The sequence below is a fragment of the Gymnoscopelus braueri genome, assembly GCF_963280865.1.
Source record: "Gymnoscopelus braueri genome assembly, chromosome: 1".
In the NCBI taxonomy this organism is placed as follows: Eukaryota; Metazoa; Chordata; class Actinopteri; order Myctophiformes; family Myctophidae; genus Gymnoscopelus; species Gymnoscopelus braueri.
In genome coordinates, this window is record NC_137603.1 from 62,167,678 (window position 1) to 62,182,277 (window position 14,600).

At 40.6% G+C, this 14,600-nt stretch overlaps 1 protein-coding gene across 1 annotated transcript; it reads right to left on the reverse strand.

The window, feature by feature from the left end:
• Positions 1-5,312: 5,312 nt before the first annotated feature.
• LOC308089465 (macrophage-expressed gene 1 protein-like) lies at positions 5,313-8,449 on the reverse strand (the record flags this gene model as incomplete). Its single annotated transcript, XM_080434195.1, has 3 exons — positions 5,313-7,479; positions 7,585-7,679; positions 8,077-8,449. 3 exons carry the CDS (start codon positions 8,447-8,449, stop codon positions 5,842-5,844), a joined length of 2,106 nt encoding a protein of 701 aa, XP_080290321.1. The 3' UTR covers positions 5,313-5,841.
• Between the last annotated feature and the right edge of the window lie 6,151 nt (positions 8,450-14,600).

The following is a 14,600-nucleotide window of genomic DNA, read 5'->3' on the forward strand; positions in this document are numbered from 1 at the left end:
AACTGAAGCCCAACAGGCCAGCTTACACGTCAGTGAGGGCCATAGACTGTATAAAAATAATGGAGAATGTGACGCCATTGGTTTCTACAGACCGTAAATGAAGCCGATTGTTCAGCAATTTCAAATCCGCCATCTTTCAATATCGCGTCATATCCTGCAGAATGCCACCAGACCATTATTGGTTGGGTAGCTTGTCAATCAAGAGCGGAGGCGGGGAATGAATGCTATTGGTTGTGTAGCTTGTCAATCAAATCATCCCGCCCCTCCTAGAGCATAACCTTTTTTTATTTTTATTTAACCTTTATTTAACCAGTAAAATCACATTGAGACCATTGTCTCTTTTACGAGTGTGCACTGGCCAAGAGAAGAGGCAAATAAATGTTACACAGCTCTGCAACCTACTTTATCGTCAATTTTAAAATAAATGGGACCATAGTTTACCGAGACGCATATCATGATGATTGAAAGGAGACTTTAAACTAGCGACTGGAAGCATATAGTATTTATGACAATGTTTATTAAGGTAAGAAAATCTACCCAGCAAGCACAATGACGTCATGATGACGTTATGATGACGCCCGGTCATCACCCCGGTGACATTCAGGACTAGGCCAGATCACAGCCCATATGGGGATGATCTTTACGTCATTTACAGGACGTCATCACCGGGACATCATATGGACATTTGGACAGACATTTTGGGTGATGAGAAGTGTTTAGATGACGTCCTGGAAGTGACGTTTTTGTGGTCAGGATTAATTTTGGTTGAAATCAGGTGATATTCTGGGCCAGATCTGACTTGTCTTGGTTTGACTTGATCTAGCCCCAATCGAGACGTCACTGATTGGTCCGGGTCCTGACTGTGCTTGCTGGGTAGTCTAAAGTTTGTCAAAAACCCATCCGCTTGCGTTAAGATAAATTCTTTCTGACACCAGCAGGGGTAAAACAGCGAAACTACAGGCCATTCATATGAACTGTCTCTTCCGTATTAGCCTCAATGTAAAACTTTCAAGCTGGGCCCTTGGTGAGGACACGCACACGCCGGTGACAAGCGTGGCAATAGCACTGAAGCCCAACGGGCCAGCTTTAGAACCCTGTCAGTGCTGAGGACACACACAAATGAGAGGAGACAGCTAACAAGGGCAGAGTGTGTGCTGCTTATGTACTGCAGGTAATCAGTCCACTGATTAGTGGGAGGAGGATGGGCCATGGGCAGAGTGGGAGACAACACCCATCCTGCTACAATTGCATCATATGAGGTACAACAAGACAACAAGATTCCCTGTTAATGTTCAATCCTTTGTGGGATACTAGTATATATATATTTTTTGGGCGGTGAAACCGCCCCTATATGAGGCTTGGATATTTGTACAATTTTTGTACAACAAATCCTGCGCTGTGATTGGCCAAAAAGTACCCCGCCTAACCCTGCACCGTGATTGGCCAATCACAGTCTATTCAGGACTGTGATTGGCCAGTGTCACATGACACATGTGCATAGCCCTATATAAGAAACCATAACTTTAAAAAACCCATAAATTTGTTTTTTTTAAGTTATGGTTTCGTCCATCATAAAGAGTGTTTCAATAAATGTATTTATTTTTTGTACATGATTGGTTGACTCCATTCAGTATTGTGATTAGCTAGCAAGACACCGCCCACTTCACACAGGGTGTGATTTTTTTAAGACAATGGATTAATGGAGTGTATGAGGTGTGTCAGACAATGAAACAATTAAAGTCAACAGTAATGTGAGTGACCACAGTGAAAAATGGTGCAGGAAAAGAGCAAAAATAGAAGGCATGTCATCTGTTGAGAAGGAGCACCGAGGCAAAGGAGGGCAGAACTGGACAAGTAAAGTTAATTTATGTCAGTTGAGAGAAAGCGTTTCAAAGTGTCCAATATCAAATAATCAAGGTTTTATACTCCATAATGTCATGCACTATACAGTAACTAAACCCATTAACAGGACCAATGGATGTCACATTTAATTTGGGGTGATTTGTTATGGTTTATTATTAGTGTTTTTCTCCTGCTATTGTTGTGACTTCAAGATGTTCAGATTAAAATGTTTTACATGAATATATCTTCCTGTTTGTCTGGTGGTATCCCACACTGCGTGTTTGAATTACAGTATGTATAGTACATAATGTACATTTGCATGGCATTTTATACATGTAGCCTGGCCTTAGATCACTAGAATAGGTCACTGGTTCTCAACATGGGGTCCTGATGGGTCTCTGAGGGTGTACAGTACATGTACAGTGTACAGTGTACAGAGAGAGTTTTAATTTAACTCTCAGGGTTACATTAAAACTGATGATTTTACAGTGTATATTGGGGTGTCAGAGATGAGGGAGGGCATACAATGGGGGGGGGGGGGGGGCTTTTGGCCTAATTGCACATCAAACTGGGGGTAATTGAAATTGAAAAGATTGAGAATCATTGGAACAGTCATAGATCAATACTTGTTTTTCACTGTTCATTTGGACCTGTAGCCTTCAAGATGACTGCTCCATCCAAAAGAGAGACATTTCTGATCCAAATGGACAACACTCCCTCCTACCTAGACCATCGACCACCTATCTCTTTGATATTATTGAGCCTTATATCCCAACCAGGGCCTTGAGGTCTGCGGACAAGCTACTGCTGGTCGCTCATACGACTAATTTGAGGAGAGTAGGGGTGACCGTGCTTTTGCGGCTGCGGGCCCCAGGCTCTGGAATTTGTTGCCCCTCAACATTAGATCTGCCCAGTCGATTGGGGCTTTTAAAACCTTACTAAAAACTCACTTATTCTCTCTTGCTTTTAGTCGTATTTAGCTATCCTGTTCTGTCCTAACTCTGCATTGTTTTGTTTCTCTTTTGTTTTTCTTTTGTTTTTGCCCTGTGTATATATTTTTTGTTGATGCTTCTGTGTGTCTGAAATACCTTGTTTTAACCATGTTCAGCACTTTGGTCGGCTTTGGGCTGTTGTAAATGTGCTATATAAATAAAGTTTGATTTGATTTGATTTGATTTGATCGACGTCTCCCTGTTTTCTTTCAAACCAATGGTTTTTCGACCAACATAAAAATGTAAACAGAAATGATAGGCCAAAGGCTATATCTCTAGGCTCTCTTTCTATATCATTAAAACCTTGTATCAGAGTACACAGGATGCATCTCTTTTTCATTATCAGATACATTAAACACACTAGATTAGCTAAATATTTGAATGCAATCTCACGTTTATTTTGTAAATGACCGATGGTAAAGTTAGTTTTCTTACGTTTTTTGGACACATTTATATAGACCTAGGCTATTTTATCTGTTTAACTCAACAGTTACTGTATATGTTCAGTTCAGTTTCACCAGAAATTGTTTGGTTTCCAGTGTTTGGCCTGTTAGGGGATCACATTAGAAGAATTTCAGCCTTTGACTAAAGATAACTCCATATTTAGGAAGACAATGCTGTCTGACAGTCAACAACAGCACACTCCTAATGGTCATAATTACATTTAACTTCACTCAGTTACTATTAATTCCAAGAGCTGCATAACCTGCACAGTATATGGGTGTAAATGACCACCAACCAAAGGGGTTTCGATATTTACTATACAGTTACAGTTGTTCATCTTCATTGATTGATGGTTGTTTATCTACCTTTGTGATGCCATGGGTTGTGTTTTATTGCTACATTTTGATTGTTTTGTGTATGTGTGGTTTACAAAACGTCCACTAGGTAGCAGAGTTTCCCCATTTCTTTTCTGTGCTTTCAGTCACTATATAGTCACGTTGTGGGAATCTCGCGAGAGTTTCTATAAAACCAAGATTGGGACTTTGTCAGAGATATATAAATAAATGATAAGTTCTATTTCATGTTTAACACCCCTTGGAAGGCGGATTGAGGTTTGTGAGATGAACATTTCATAGTCTCAAGAGTGTATGTTTATTTCGTTCGTTGTATGTTTATTATATTCATTATTACATAATGAATGCAACAGGCTTGTGTCTTAAGTCTACCTAAGGCATAGGTTTTGTATACAAAGGTTATTTTCATGCTACTGATGTGTTATTGTCCTAAGACTGCCTATTTGCCCCATTTAAGATGTATATTATTTGTTTGTTGTCAGTTTAAGCTTATTTTGGTCTACTGTTTGTTGAATGACTATTGTATTTTGTGACTTGACATCCATGTATGTTTTTGTCATATTTCTTCTATAGTTTTCACGGTGCTACGGAGAGAATAAAACAGCATCTGTATGAAACTCTACTGTCTCATCATTACCCATACTTACAAGGCCGAGGGGCAGTTACAATGGGTGTTTCTCAAATGGGGGTACCCCTAGAGGTGTGCAGAGGTACTGCAGGGGGCATGTGAGAACGTGGGAAGTGAAAAGGTGTGTGTGTGTGTGTGTGTGTGTGTGTGTGTGTGTGTGTGTGTGTGTGTGTGCAGTGATGAGCTGTGGATTTTTGAACTAGGGGGGCTATATTTTCTGACGGCTGCATGTGCACATAGCCAATCAGCTCAGTGCTAGTTGAAATACTGTATTCAACATGTGATTTTTAATGTAATGATATCTTATTATTTAGTTGCATTGTTAATTTCTTGTTTTTATTTTTGTTTCAATTAATTAATTATTTTAATTTTCCTTTTAGTTTTATATAAAAGCCCTTTACATAGACTCACCCACACATAAGTACTTAAAATAATCAGACAACTTGTCTTTGTCTTGTCTCAGAGAACTGGGTCCTCTTCTAAGGATCCCCTTCACACTCTGCAGTGCAGAGACTGTTGTCTCTCATTGTGAGAGGAATGTACACATTCAATTCAAGTCCATGGCTTTTTTCGAGTAGCCTAATGTTATGCAAAGCAGCCAGGTAGACGCTATTGAGAACGGCTCGCCGCTGACGGCGCGAACCTTGAGAGGCTATTGTTTAAACTTTAAGGTGTTAAGACCGCAGCTGACGGTGCGTGCTCGCGCGTGCATGTGGAGCTCCCAGCCCCCCAGCCAGCGCCAGAACTCGCCGACCCCCCATAGCACCCCCTACAGCTCGTGTGTGTGTGTGTGTGTGTGTGTGTGTGTGTGTGTGTGTGTGTGTGTGTGTGTGTGTGTGTGTGTGTGTGTGTGTGTGTGTGTGTGTGTGTGTGTGTGTGTGTGTGTGTGTGTGTGTGTGTGTGTGTGTGTGTGTGTGTGTGTGTGTGTGTGTGTGTGTGTGTGGTGTGTAATGATAAAACATAGACAAACTTTGTGTAAAGCTGCTGATCTATCAAGTTTTAAGCCAAATTTGTATCACAAACTTGACTAGTACAACTGTTATTGAATAGAAAGCAATATTTATTTGCTGTTATATGCTGTTTTATTTTGAACATACATAAAAACTGGACTTTAAAATAAATCTGCTCTGGGGTAATAATTCAGAAGAATCAGAATCAACTTAATTGTCACATCACAGGTTTACAGGTGAAAAGAAGTGGGTGATTATATGATTTTTTAAAAACATTTTTTAGCCTACTTAAAGGAGAGGGTAGAGATACTGTAGAGTAAGAGCAGCAGAAACAAAAGGATAGGAACAGATTCAATAATCAAAAAGTACATACAAATAGCAAATTGCAATTCTAGCCTCTAAGAGAGATGTGCAATTAAGCACTTCCTATACGGTATTCGTGTCGAGATTCATAATTCATATAATTCATACATGACCTACATCATTGAAAATAATAAAGTTCACTGTATGATCTTAAACAGAAATTATTTAGATTATTTGTGAAGAAAAAAATAAACACAGTTACACAGTAAAATCCTCAGTGTTCATTTATCCTCTCACTGTACAATTTCTGTGTAGGCTACTTGATAAAGTTAATTGTTGCTCCCAAGCAATGGAAGAGTCTCTTCCTCCCTGTGGCTGTCTTTTTTACACAATGGCAACCCCTTCTTCCATCTTACTGCGAGCACCACACCTGCAATCATGAAGCTGACTAAAGCAATGACCCCCAGCCCTATACCTGCCTTCAACCCACGTGCATCAGGAGAATATGGGGCATACCTCTTGATCATATCCTCAAGATCATCTGTCTCAGTGCTTATCCATGATTTAGATGAACTCAGTTTGATCCAGGTCTCGTTCCCTTCTGTCATCACTGTGATTGTGTTGTTTTGCAGCAAGCTCATCGTAGGAGGTCTAGTGAAAGGAGGTAGACGGATGGACAGCGAATAATTACCTCGGAACAGTCCTGACTTGACGCAGTAGAGAATCTCACAGCCGTCACTGACTGCGGCTTGATGCTGGCTGAACTGGGGAGGACAGTGATTCTGATCTCCTGCCAAGGGGTTAGTTGATTCACAGCTGAATAAACCGCCAAAAGGCACCGCGTTTTGGGCACCAAGTTCATAATCATCACTCAAACAGATCATTAAATCATTAGCCAGGAATTTAATTGGGGTGAAGTATTGAGGACAGCTCTTTCTTTTGGTGATAGGATTCTCAAGGGAGTTGCCATAGAGACCGCCAAAAAGAAACCCGTGGTCCTCTTCAGGACCATTGGAGTAGCACCAGTATGTATGGACTTTAGCCTCGTTGACATGGCGACGATACTCACAGACTTTCTCATAGCATGTCAAAAATAACCAACAGGTATAGGAAACTGATTCACAATGCCTAATAGCATAGTCTTCTGTTTTCACCTCAGTGCGTAATAACATTGGCTGGTAGGGTTCGCTGCAAGAGTAATTACCTGTATGTAGGTTTGTCTGAGCCAGTTCCTGGCAGAATGTAGGGCTACCACTATATGTCTCACATTTCTGGAAGACTCCACCAAAACTGAGGTTTGTGCCTGCCCCCGCACAAGACTTGTCATCAACATTAGCCTGAAAGTTAAAGTTTGGCGAGTCAACGTCGACACAGCCAGGGTGGGTGTTGACTGTATGGTAGCGCTTTATGGCCTGTTGCAGATAGAGAGCCACCTTGTTAACGGTGGGCTCTGGCAGATCAGGAAACGTGTTGGTGTTTATGACATAGTGTAGTGGCAGCCCAGACCGGTCAATAGCAATAAGGTTATTCTTGGTGCTCTCTTGCCACGCGTCAAGACTCATGTTAGGGTAGAAGGGTGTACCTCCGTGGCCCACGATGAAGGAAGAAGTGACGCTATTGTCATATTTGCTCTGATCAGACGAGTTTTGTTTGAACCCAATATCTACACTCATTGAAAACAATGACAAAAACGTAAAGCCAGCTGACGCTTTGACAGAAGTACTTTGGGTGTCACTGCTTAAGACATAGGACGACTTGATGTAGTCGTCTTTAACTAAGGTAGCCCCAGCATCAACACTAGTTACCACATGGGTTCCATAGTCGGCCACTATCTTCTCTGACAGGTAAGTGGCTTGTCTGACTTGGTTATTTGCAATGGCGTCTGCAACGTTCTCTAATTGTCGAACAAAGTGTGGATCCAGAGTGAAATCAGGATAAGCTTTAACTGTGTAAATGTTGTTTCGTATCTAGGAAAATGAGAGAAAGGGAAAATGTATGTAAGTACATAATTTCCCACATTTGCAAGACCACAAAAAAAGAAAAAGAAAAAACATCATATTAAGGGAACTCACTTGTACTCTGCTTGTGTCGGAGCGGTCTCTGACCTGGTTGGTTTTCACCCTTTCATGTTCAGCAGAGAATTTAGCAGTCACTCCCACATCGGCACCTGTAAGACATAAGATTGATATAAATAGTTACATAAATGAAATAACAAAAACTAGAAATATACATTCTGGAACTAGAACCAGAATGAAAACGTTTTAGCTTACTATGTTAAAATCATAGAGAAAATGTCCTTCGTCAATTTATTTCATACATGAGCCTAGAATTTTTGGGTGGATCTATCTTGCAATTGTGTAGCTTTGCCATGTTTATAACACAATAAATGACTTGCCCCTTACACATATATTCCAATAAAAAAATAAAACTAACACTAACAGTAATTAAAAAATAAGCTCAATAAAAAATAAATTGGCAAACCCAATTCAAAATTAATTAAAACTAAACTGAAAACAAGTTGAAATAAAAATAAATGGTAAAGACAAATGCTAAATTACAATAACCTTGGTAAGACGCTTCCATATTGATGGAGGCAGCTGTGGAACTGCTGTGCTCCAGCCAGGAACTGATGATCTCTGCGAAGGTTTGAACATTTGTCACTTTCCGGGGGATGACAAACACCTCGTCAGGGACCAGGTAGTACCCGTCCTCGGTGGTCTGGCACTGGGTGTAGTTGAAGTTCATCACCCGACCCATGTCCAGGTTCCTCAGGTTGTCCCAGCCTCCGCCAGGCAGGACCTCCAGGGCTGTGATGGAGGGGGCGGTGGAAGAACGGCAGTGTTGAAGCCAACTGGTAGGAGGACGGACAGGGAGACGGTCAGGGGAGCAGACATGGAGGAAAAAGAGAAGCAGCAATGTTGCTGCTCTCGGGGCCATGGCTGAGTAAGAAATGAGCAACGTCTTTTTTATTTTCACTTAAATATGACACATACAGTATGGCACGCCCACTTAGGAGGGTGTGCACAACATGTAAACACCTAAGTGTAAATGCATTATTTACCATTCCACTTTCAACAAAGAAAACATTACTTGTGTTTGTATGTACTTGGACTGACAATATAAATACCTAAGCTAAATGTAAATATTGTTTATACATATGTTTTAGTTTTAGTCTATTACAGGTTAAGCTCTGTAGCTTAAGACCGTAGGTAAGACAAATTACCTTGGGATCAACTGTGAAAGGTATGGTATGTGACCAGAAATATGGTCTAGAATTATTATTAGCTTATTACATTCAGTAGTGGTCAGATATACAGGAATAATAATATTTGTAAAAATAAGTACTTGGAATAACACTGAACAGAAAATGACCATGTGTTTGCCGTTGTTGTTATATGCAAAATATGCTAATTAACTACCATAAACATACCAAATGGTTACACTGTAACAGTCCTTACACCTGAATGAGATAAAATGTTCATTCTTTTACCAGAAAACCACTAAAACACAAGTTGGATGACCTCTACTCGTTATTTATGCTAGTTTATTTAAATATGCACATTATCTCATTAACTATGCACAATACAAAAATGTCCCGAGCAGAAATGGATTCTACGTCAAAAATTACATAAGGATCAACTGAGAAAAGTTTGGTACAGACATTTATCAGTTTGTTATAGCTTTTGCCCTGTCTATAGGGTCCTTTCATTCAGAACTCTGACACGATCACCCCGAAGTCCTTCTGGTACTTTTCATTCATGGATGCACGGACAGCATACGCCATATACTTTACCAGTATTCTCCTTATAAGAGCAACACACTCCCCTTGTTAATGAGTAGGCCTACTGTATGGGTGTATTTGTGTACGTTAATGAGTAGGCCTACTGTAGGCTCACAATAATTTGTATCCCTAGTCGCATTGAATTAGCTTTCAATTAAGTGTGTGAATCCTATATTCCTACTTTATCTGCGTGTTATTTTTAGTTTTGTACCTTAAAAAGGTTTGGTGTGCACATGACTTTTGGTCATCATTCATTGCCAAAATATACCAAAATTAATCATTAATGCAGTAAACAGCACCCTACCCATATGCGTCTATTTGGGTCAATTGATATTCTTATTAATGGTTAAATGAATACTGAGGATTGATTATCACTGAGTGTTCTCTGGGTTTTTCTTCTTAGGGCGCGCTCCCACCGCACTTTTATTTTACCTCTGGGGCAGAATCTGCCAATGCTTTGTCAATACAAATGCGTGGATTCCTGGGCTTGTGGATTTTTTCCAAGAATCCACGCATTTGCATTGACAAAGCATTGGCAGACTCTGCCCCAGAGGTAAAATAAAAGTGCGGTGGGAGCGCGCCCTTAGCTTGTACTCCATGCCAGCAGTATTTCTATGAGTCACAACCCCAAATGGGGAACAGGGATCTCTATAATGCAGGGCTAGGCACGCTATTCAGGCACGAGATCTACCATCGTCAGACAGTGAAACCACCACCGCTTTTACTGGCCTGGGATCCAGCCTGATTCACTACGTTCAGCGGATTTTTTGAGAAGCAAAGTGAGAAAAAATTTTTTAGTGAATCAGGCTGGATCCCAGGCTACGCTTTAATGGTAATTAGAGTAATGCCAATATAGAATAAATAAATATTGAAAGATTATGATAACATTGAATAAGTCAGTTGTTTAAGAATGATAAAGGCAAGATAAATTCTGGAGGAAAAAAATTTGTTATACACATCCAACAATAATGCAATCAATCAGACCTTTAAAACACTCCTTGTGGTTGAGATTTTCAGTTCCCTGAAAGAAATTTCCCCCAGCTGAAAGTGTTAAGTCAAATGGTTTGTTGGTTTGCCAGAAAGTACCATCCACACGTACACGGGAATAAATAAAAAAAAGTAGCTTTTTATATGCGGTTCGTCCACACGCAAATGCGTTTTTGTCCCATGAAAACAAACCTTTTTGAGAACTCCGGCCACAACTCCTTATTCTAAGGAGAGAGATAATGTTACGTTACGCACATGGGAGGCAAAGGAGCCCTGACACATGCATTGAATTCAATGAGAGCCAGCTGGATTATTTCATGATCCTCTTTAAACCCAGCACCCCAACAGCTGATGTGTGCATTCTATCAGCATTTTATAATCAAAAATCAATAAGGTAGGAAGGTTTGCGCTCTTGACAGAAAAGGCTTACCAAAAGTTACAGCCAGTGGTGTCATGGAGGCCACATGGAGTAGGACGGTGCGTGGCCAGTAATTTTTTCACACGCAAGGTACGGCACGGTACAGTGCACGCTAGAACGTGCCCCCCCCCCGTAGATTCACGAGCCAAGTACCCAAATGGCTACTTTGCTTAACAGGTTTACAAGTGAGTGTGAAAATATATCCTCAGATTCCTCACACCTCGCATCTATAGGCTACACAGCATGTTGGCTTCAGCATAGACAGTAGCCGCTGCTGCCAGTATCCTATCTGCACGCAACAATGCCTCAGCCACCGTCGAAGAAGAGAAAGATACTCGTTCAAAGCTTTTAGTTTCAGCTCTATAATTCATGACATTCCTTGAATTTGTATTAGTTTAAAAAGACTAAAACTAAGCTAAAAAAACCATTTCCTACACAAACATGTTTCCTAAATTAAGGTAAAATAAAATGCATGCGGTGTGCACGTGCGACGTCATTTAAATACCGTCCTGCCACTAAAAAGATCACCATTACACTGGTTACAGCCAGGTGTGAGATGCCAGCAATGAAGTCGACAAACATTTTTTTGCATCCAAAGAGCCGCAACGTATTTTTGTCAGTATGCGACTTCTTCTATTTTTAATAGTGAGTGTAGTTGTGGGACAGTGTGCGCTCCGGGTGGAGCTCTGCGCTTTGGGCAGCAGCCAGCCGCTGATGCCGTGCGTCTCTGGTCGTTCTAAAGTAGACTTTGGTAATTTGTCTGTAATCCATCTATACAGTAGGCTATTTAACCTAACCAGATATCGCGTCTGATATAATTGTAGGTGATAAATGGCCATGTATCTGCTCAATAGTTAGGCCTATTCATTTCATATTGGCAACAGCCACAGCTAGTTTCGGGACATACAGTGAGTAGCCTACAGTACAACTATAATAATAGTAATAATAATAATAACTAGGCCCGATCAGCTACATCACAGCTACGTTGCACTACGTTGAGGAACTATTATTTATCTTTTAACATCTAGATGTGAGGGCCTCAAAGCGGCCCAAACCTCTAGTTATTATTATCCAATTACTATAATTGAAATGACCATGTACGTCCGGGGTTGGTCAGCACACGATCGCTCCATTTGCCTCCAAACTTGCCACAGACTATTGATCAGTGCTCTGGCTAATACCTTGGCTTCTTTCCCCATCTTCAATGTACTTACATATTGTACGGTTAATAAAAAACTACATTGCACATTTTAGCCACAGCACCCCACCCCACTGCGCATCTTTGGCTGCGGCTCTTTGGATGCAAAAAGGCCTATCAGCCTATTTTCCTTTCGACCTAACAAAGCATAATTCTCTTCCCATTCTGTGAGGACACACGACTATTGTCTCTTCCTGAACTCTTTCTCAAAACTATTTTGTCTCGTCTCTCATTATAGTAGTAGCCTAGTACTAAACAGGTAACAAACATGGACCATTTGTTCACATTCAAACCTTTCCCTAGAGAAGTCGTGGGATGATACACTGCATAACCTCTACGACCAACTGATGAACATCGATGGTCAATAAGGTTACGCCTAGTGCTGCACTCTCTCCCCAAATTATACAAGGTGAGCCATGCCACCCAGACAGGGAAGGGTCTAAACTGTTGTCAGTGCCAAAAGGCCGTCAGGAAATGCATTTCCAGGCAGCTCATCAGAACCCAATGGCTGCTCACTGACCAGGATACAACAGGATATTGATCAGGTTACTGACACAAGGATACTGACACAAAGATATTGACACCAGGTTACTGACACCAGGATATTCACCAGGATACTGACCAGTATACTGACAGCAGGATACTGATTAGGAAGATAGGACTCGAATTTAATGATGCACAATATTGAAATTGGTTATACCGATTATTTGCATGGTCAAATCAACCGATATTGCAATACAACTTTCTAGTGGGGTTTACTTACTTACCTGTGATTGTGTAGATTGATTGCCTCTACACAATGTAAATGTAGTATAGATAGATAGATGCTTTATTTGTCCTTGCGGAAATTCTTTTTCTTTTTTTCCATCAGGACACAAAAAAACACAACGGATAAAGTCACATTACACATTTTATGCGCAGAGCTGAGCTAGGGCCTCTTTGTTCAAAAGTCCTGTACATATTTCGATTGAATTTTTTTCCAACTTGTTGACCCGTTTGAAAGCTTCTCCAGAAAACACTGATTGAATCTGCAGCCTTCATCATTACCAAATGCCTTTTCAGCTTTTCATTCACACTATACAGTACGTATATTATAAAATAAAATATCAGCTAAAACCAATACATTATTCTGATATTGGTTCGATACCGATGTTGCATTTCTAAGGTCGATAAAGCAGATACCGATATGATGACCGATTAATCGTGCATCCCTAGTCGCATTGAAAGAGCATTCAATTAAGTGTATCTTCCTACTTTATCTACGTTTGTTATTTTTAGTTTTGTACCTTAAAAAGGTTTTGGTGTGCACATGACTTTTGGTCATTATTCATTGCCAAAATATTCCAAAATTAATAATTAATGCAAACTAACCACAGTAAACAGCACCCTACCCTTATGCGTCTATTTGGGTCAATTGATATTCTTATTAATGGTTAAATTAATACTGAGGATTGATTATCACTGAGTGTTCTCTGGGTTTCTCTTCTTAGCTTGTACTCCATGCCAGCAGTATTTCTATGAGTCACAACCCCAAATGGGGAACAGAGATCTCTATAATGCAGGGGTAGGCACGCTATTCAGGCACGAGATCTACCATCGTCAGACAGTGAAACCACCACCGCTTTTACAGCTTTGTCTACAGCCTGGTAATTAGAGTTATCTGTTCCTCATTGTTTTTCTCAGTTCCCCCGCAATTGCGATGAAATACTACACCAGCAACTTAAAAAAAACAAACATTTTATGTCCCCAATGCTGCTGCCTAACTGGACAATGTTAGTGATGGCTGTAAGCAGAGAGGGCAAAAATACATCAACATTATTTTGATTCAAATTACAAATACTGAGTCTAAAAATATTATCACAATACAAGATACAAAATACTGTTCTGAGAAATGTATTTGAGATACGTATTTTGAAAATACATTTCCATAAAAAACTGATGCAATGATTAGTCTATTGATAGATTGATCGTCAAATATTTAATTAATTACTTAATTTATTCTAAGAATAAATTGATCATACAAACAGAGTGTTTTTCATGGTGTTTGGAGCAGGCAGCCAAAATGTTTACCACCGTTTGTGAGAGAGCAGGCCAGAGTGACCTTGTTATCGTCGAAAGCTAGACAAGAACTATGGCATGGTTACTGACACCAGGATACTGACCAGTATACTGACACCAGGATACTGACCAGGATACTGACACCAGGATACTGACCACACCAGGATACTGACCAGGATACTGACACCAGGATACTGACCAGTATACTGACACCAGGATACTGACCCCAGGATACTGACCAGTATACTGACACCAGGATACTGACCATGATACTGACACCAGGATACTGACCAGTATACTGACACCAGGATACTGAGTAGCAGGGTTGGATTATCGCACAGGGCCTATCGGGCCCAGGCCCAGGGGTCCAGGAGCTCAGTGGGCCCCTATAGCCAGGGTCTTTGTGTGAATTGTCGTTGTTATTAACTTTGCATTTCTTGTTAAACGGATTAGTAATTTAATAACCGTTCCAGCCCACGACTGGAGTGGCGTACATTCCAGATAGGAGGTCCCCGGGCTCAGGGACCCTTTGAACAAGCAACACACAGAAGCGTAAAAACTGTATATTTACTTGTGGCGACGGAAGAACAACCTGTTCTCCGCCATGGTGATTTCAGAGCAAATTCGACTGTGTTTAGCAGGCCTG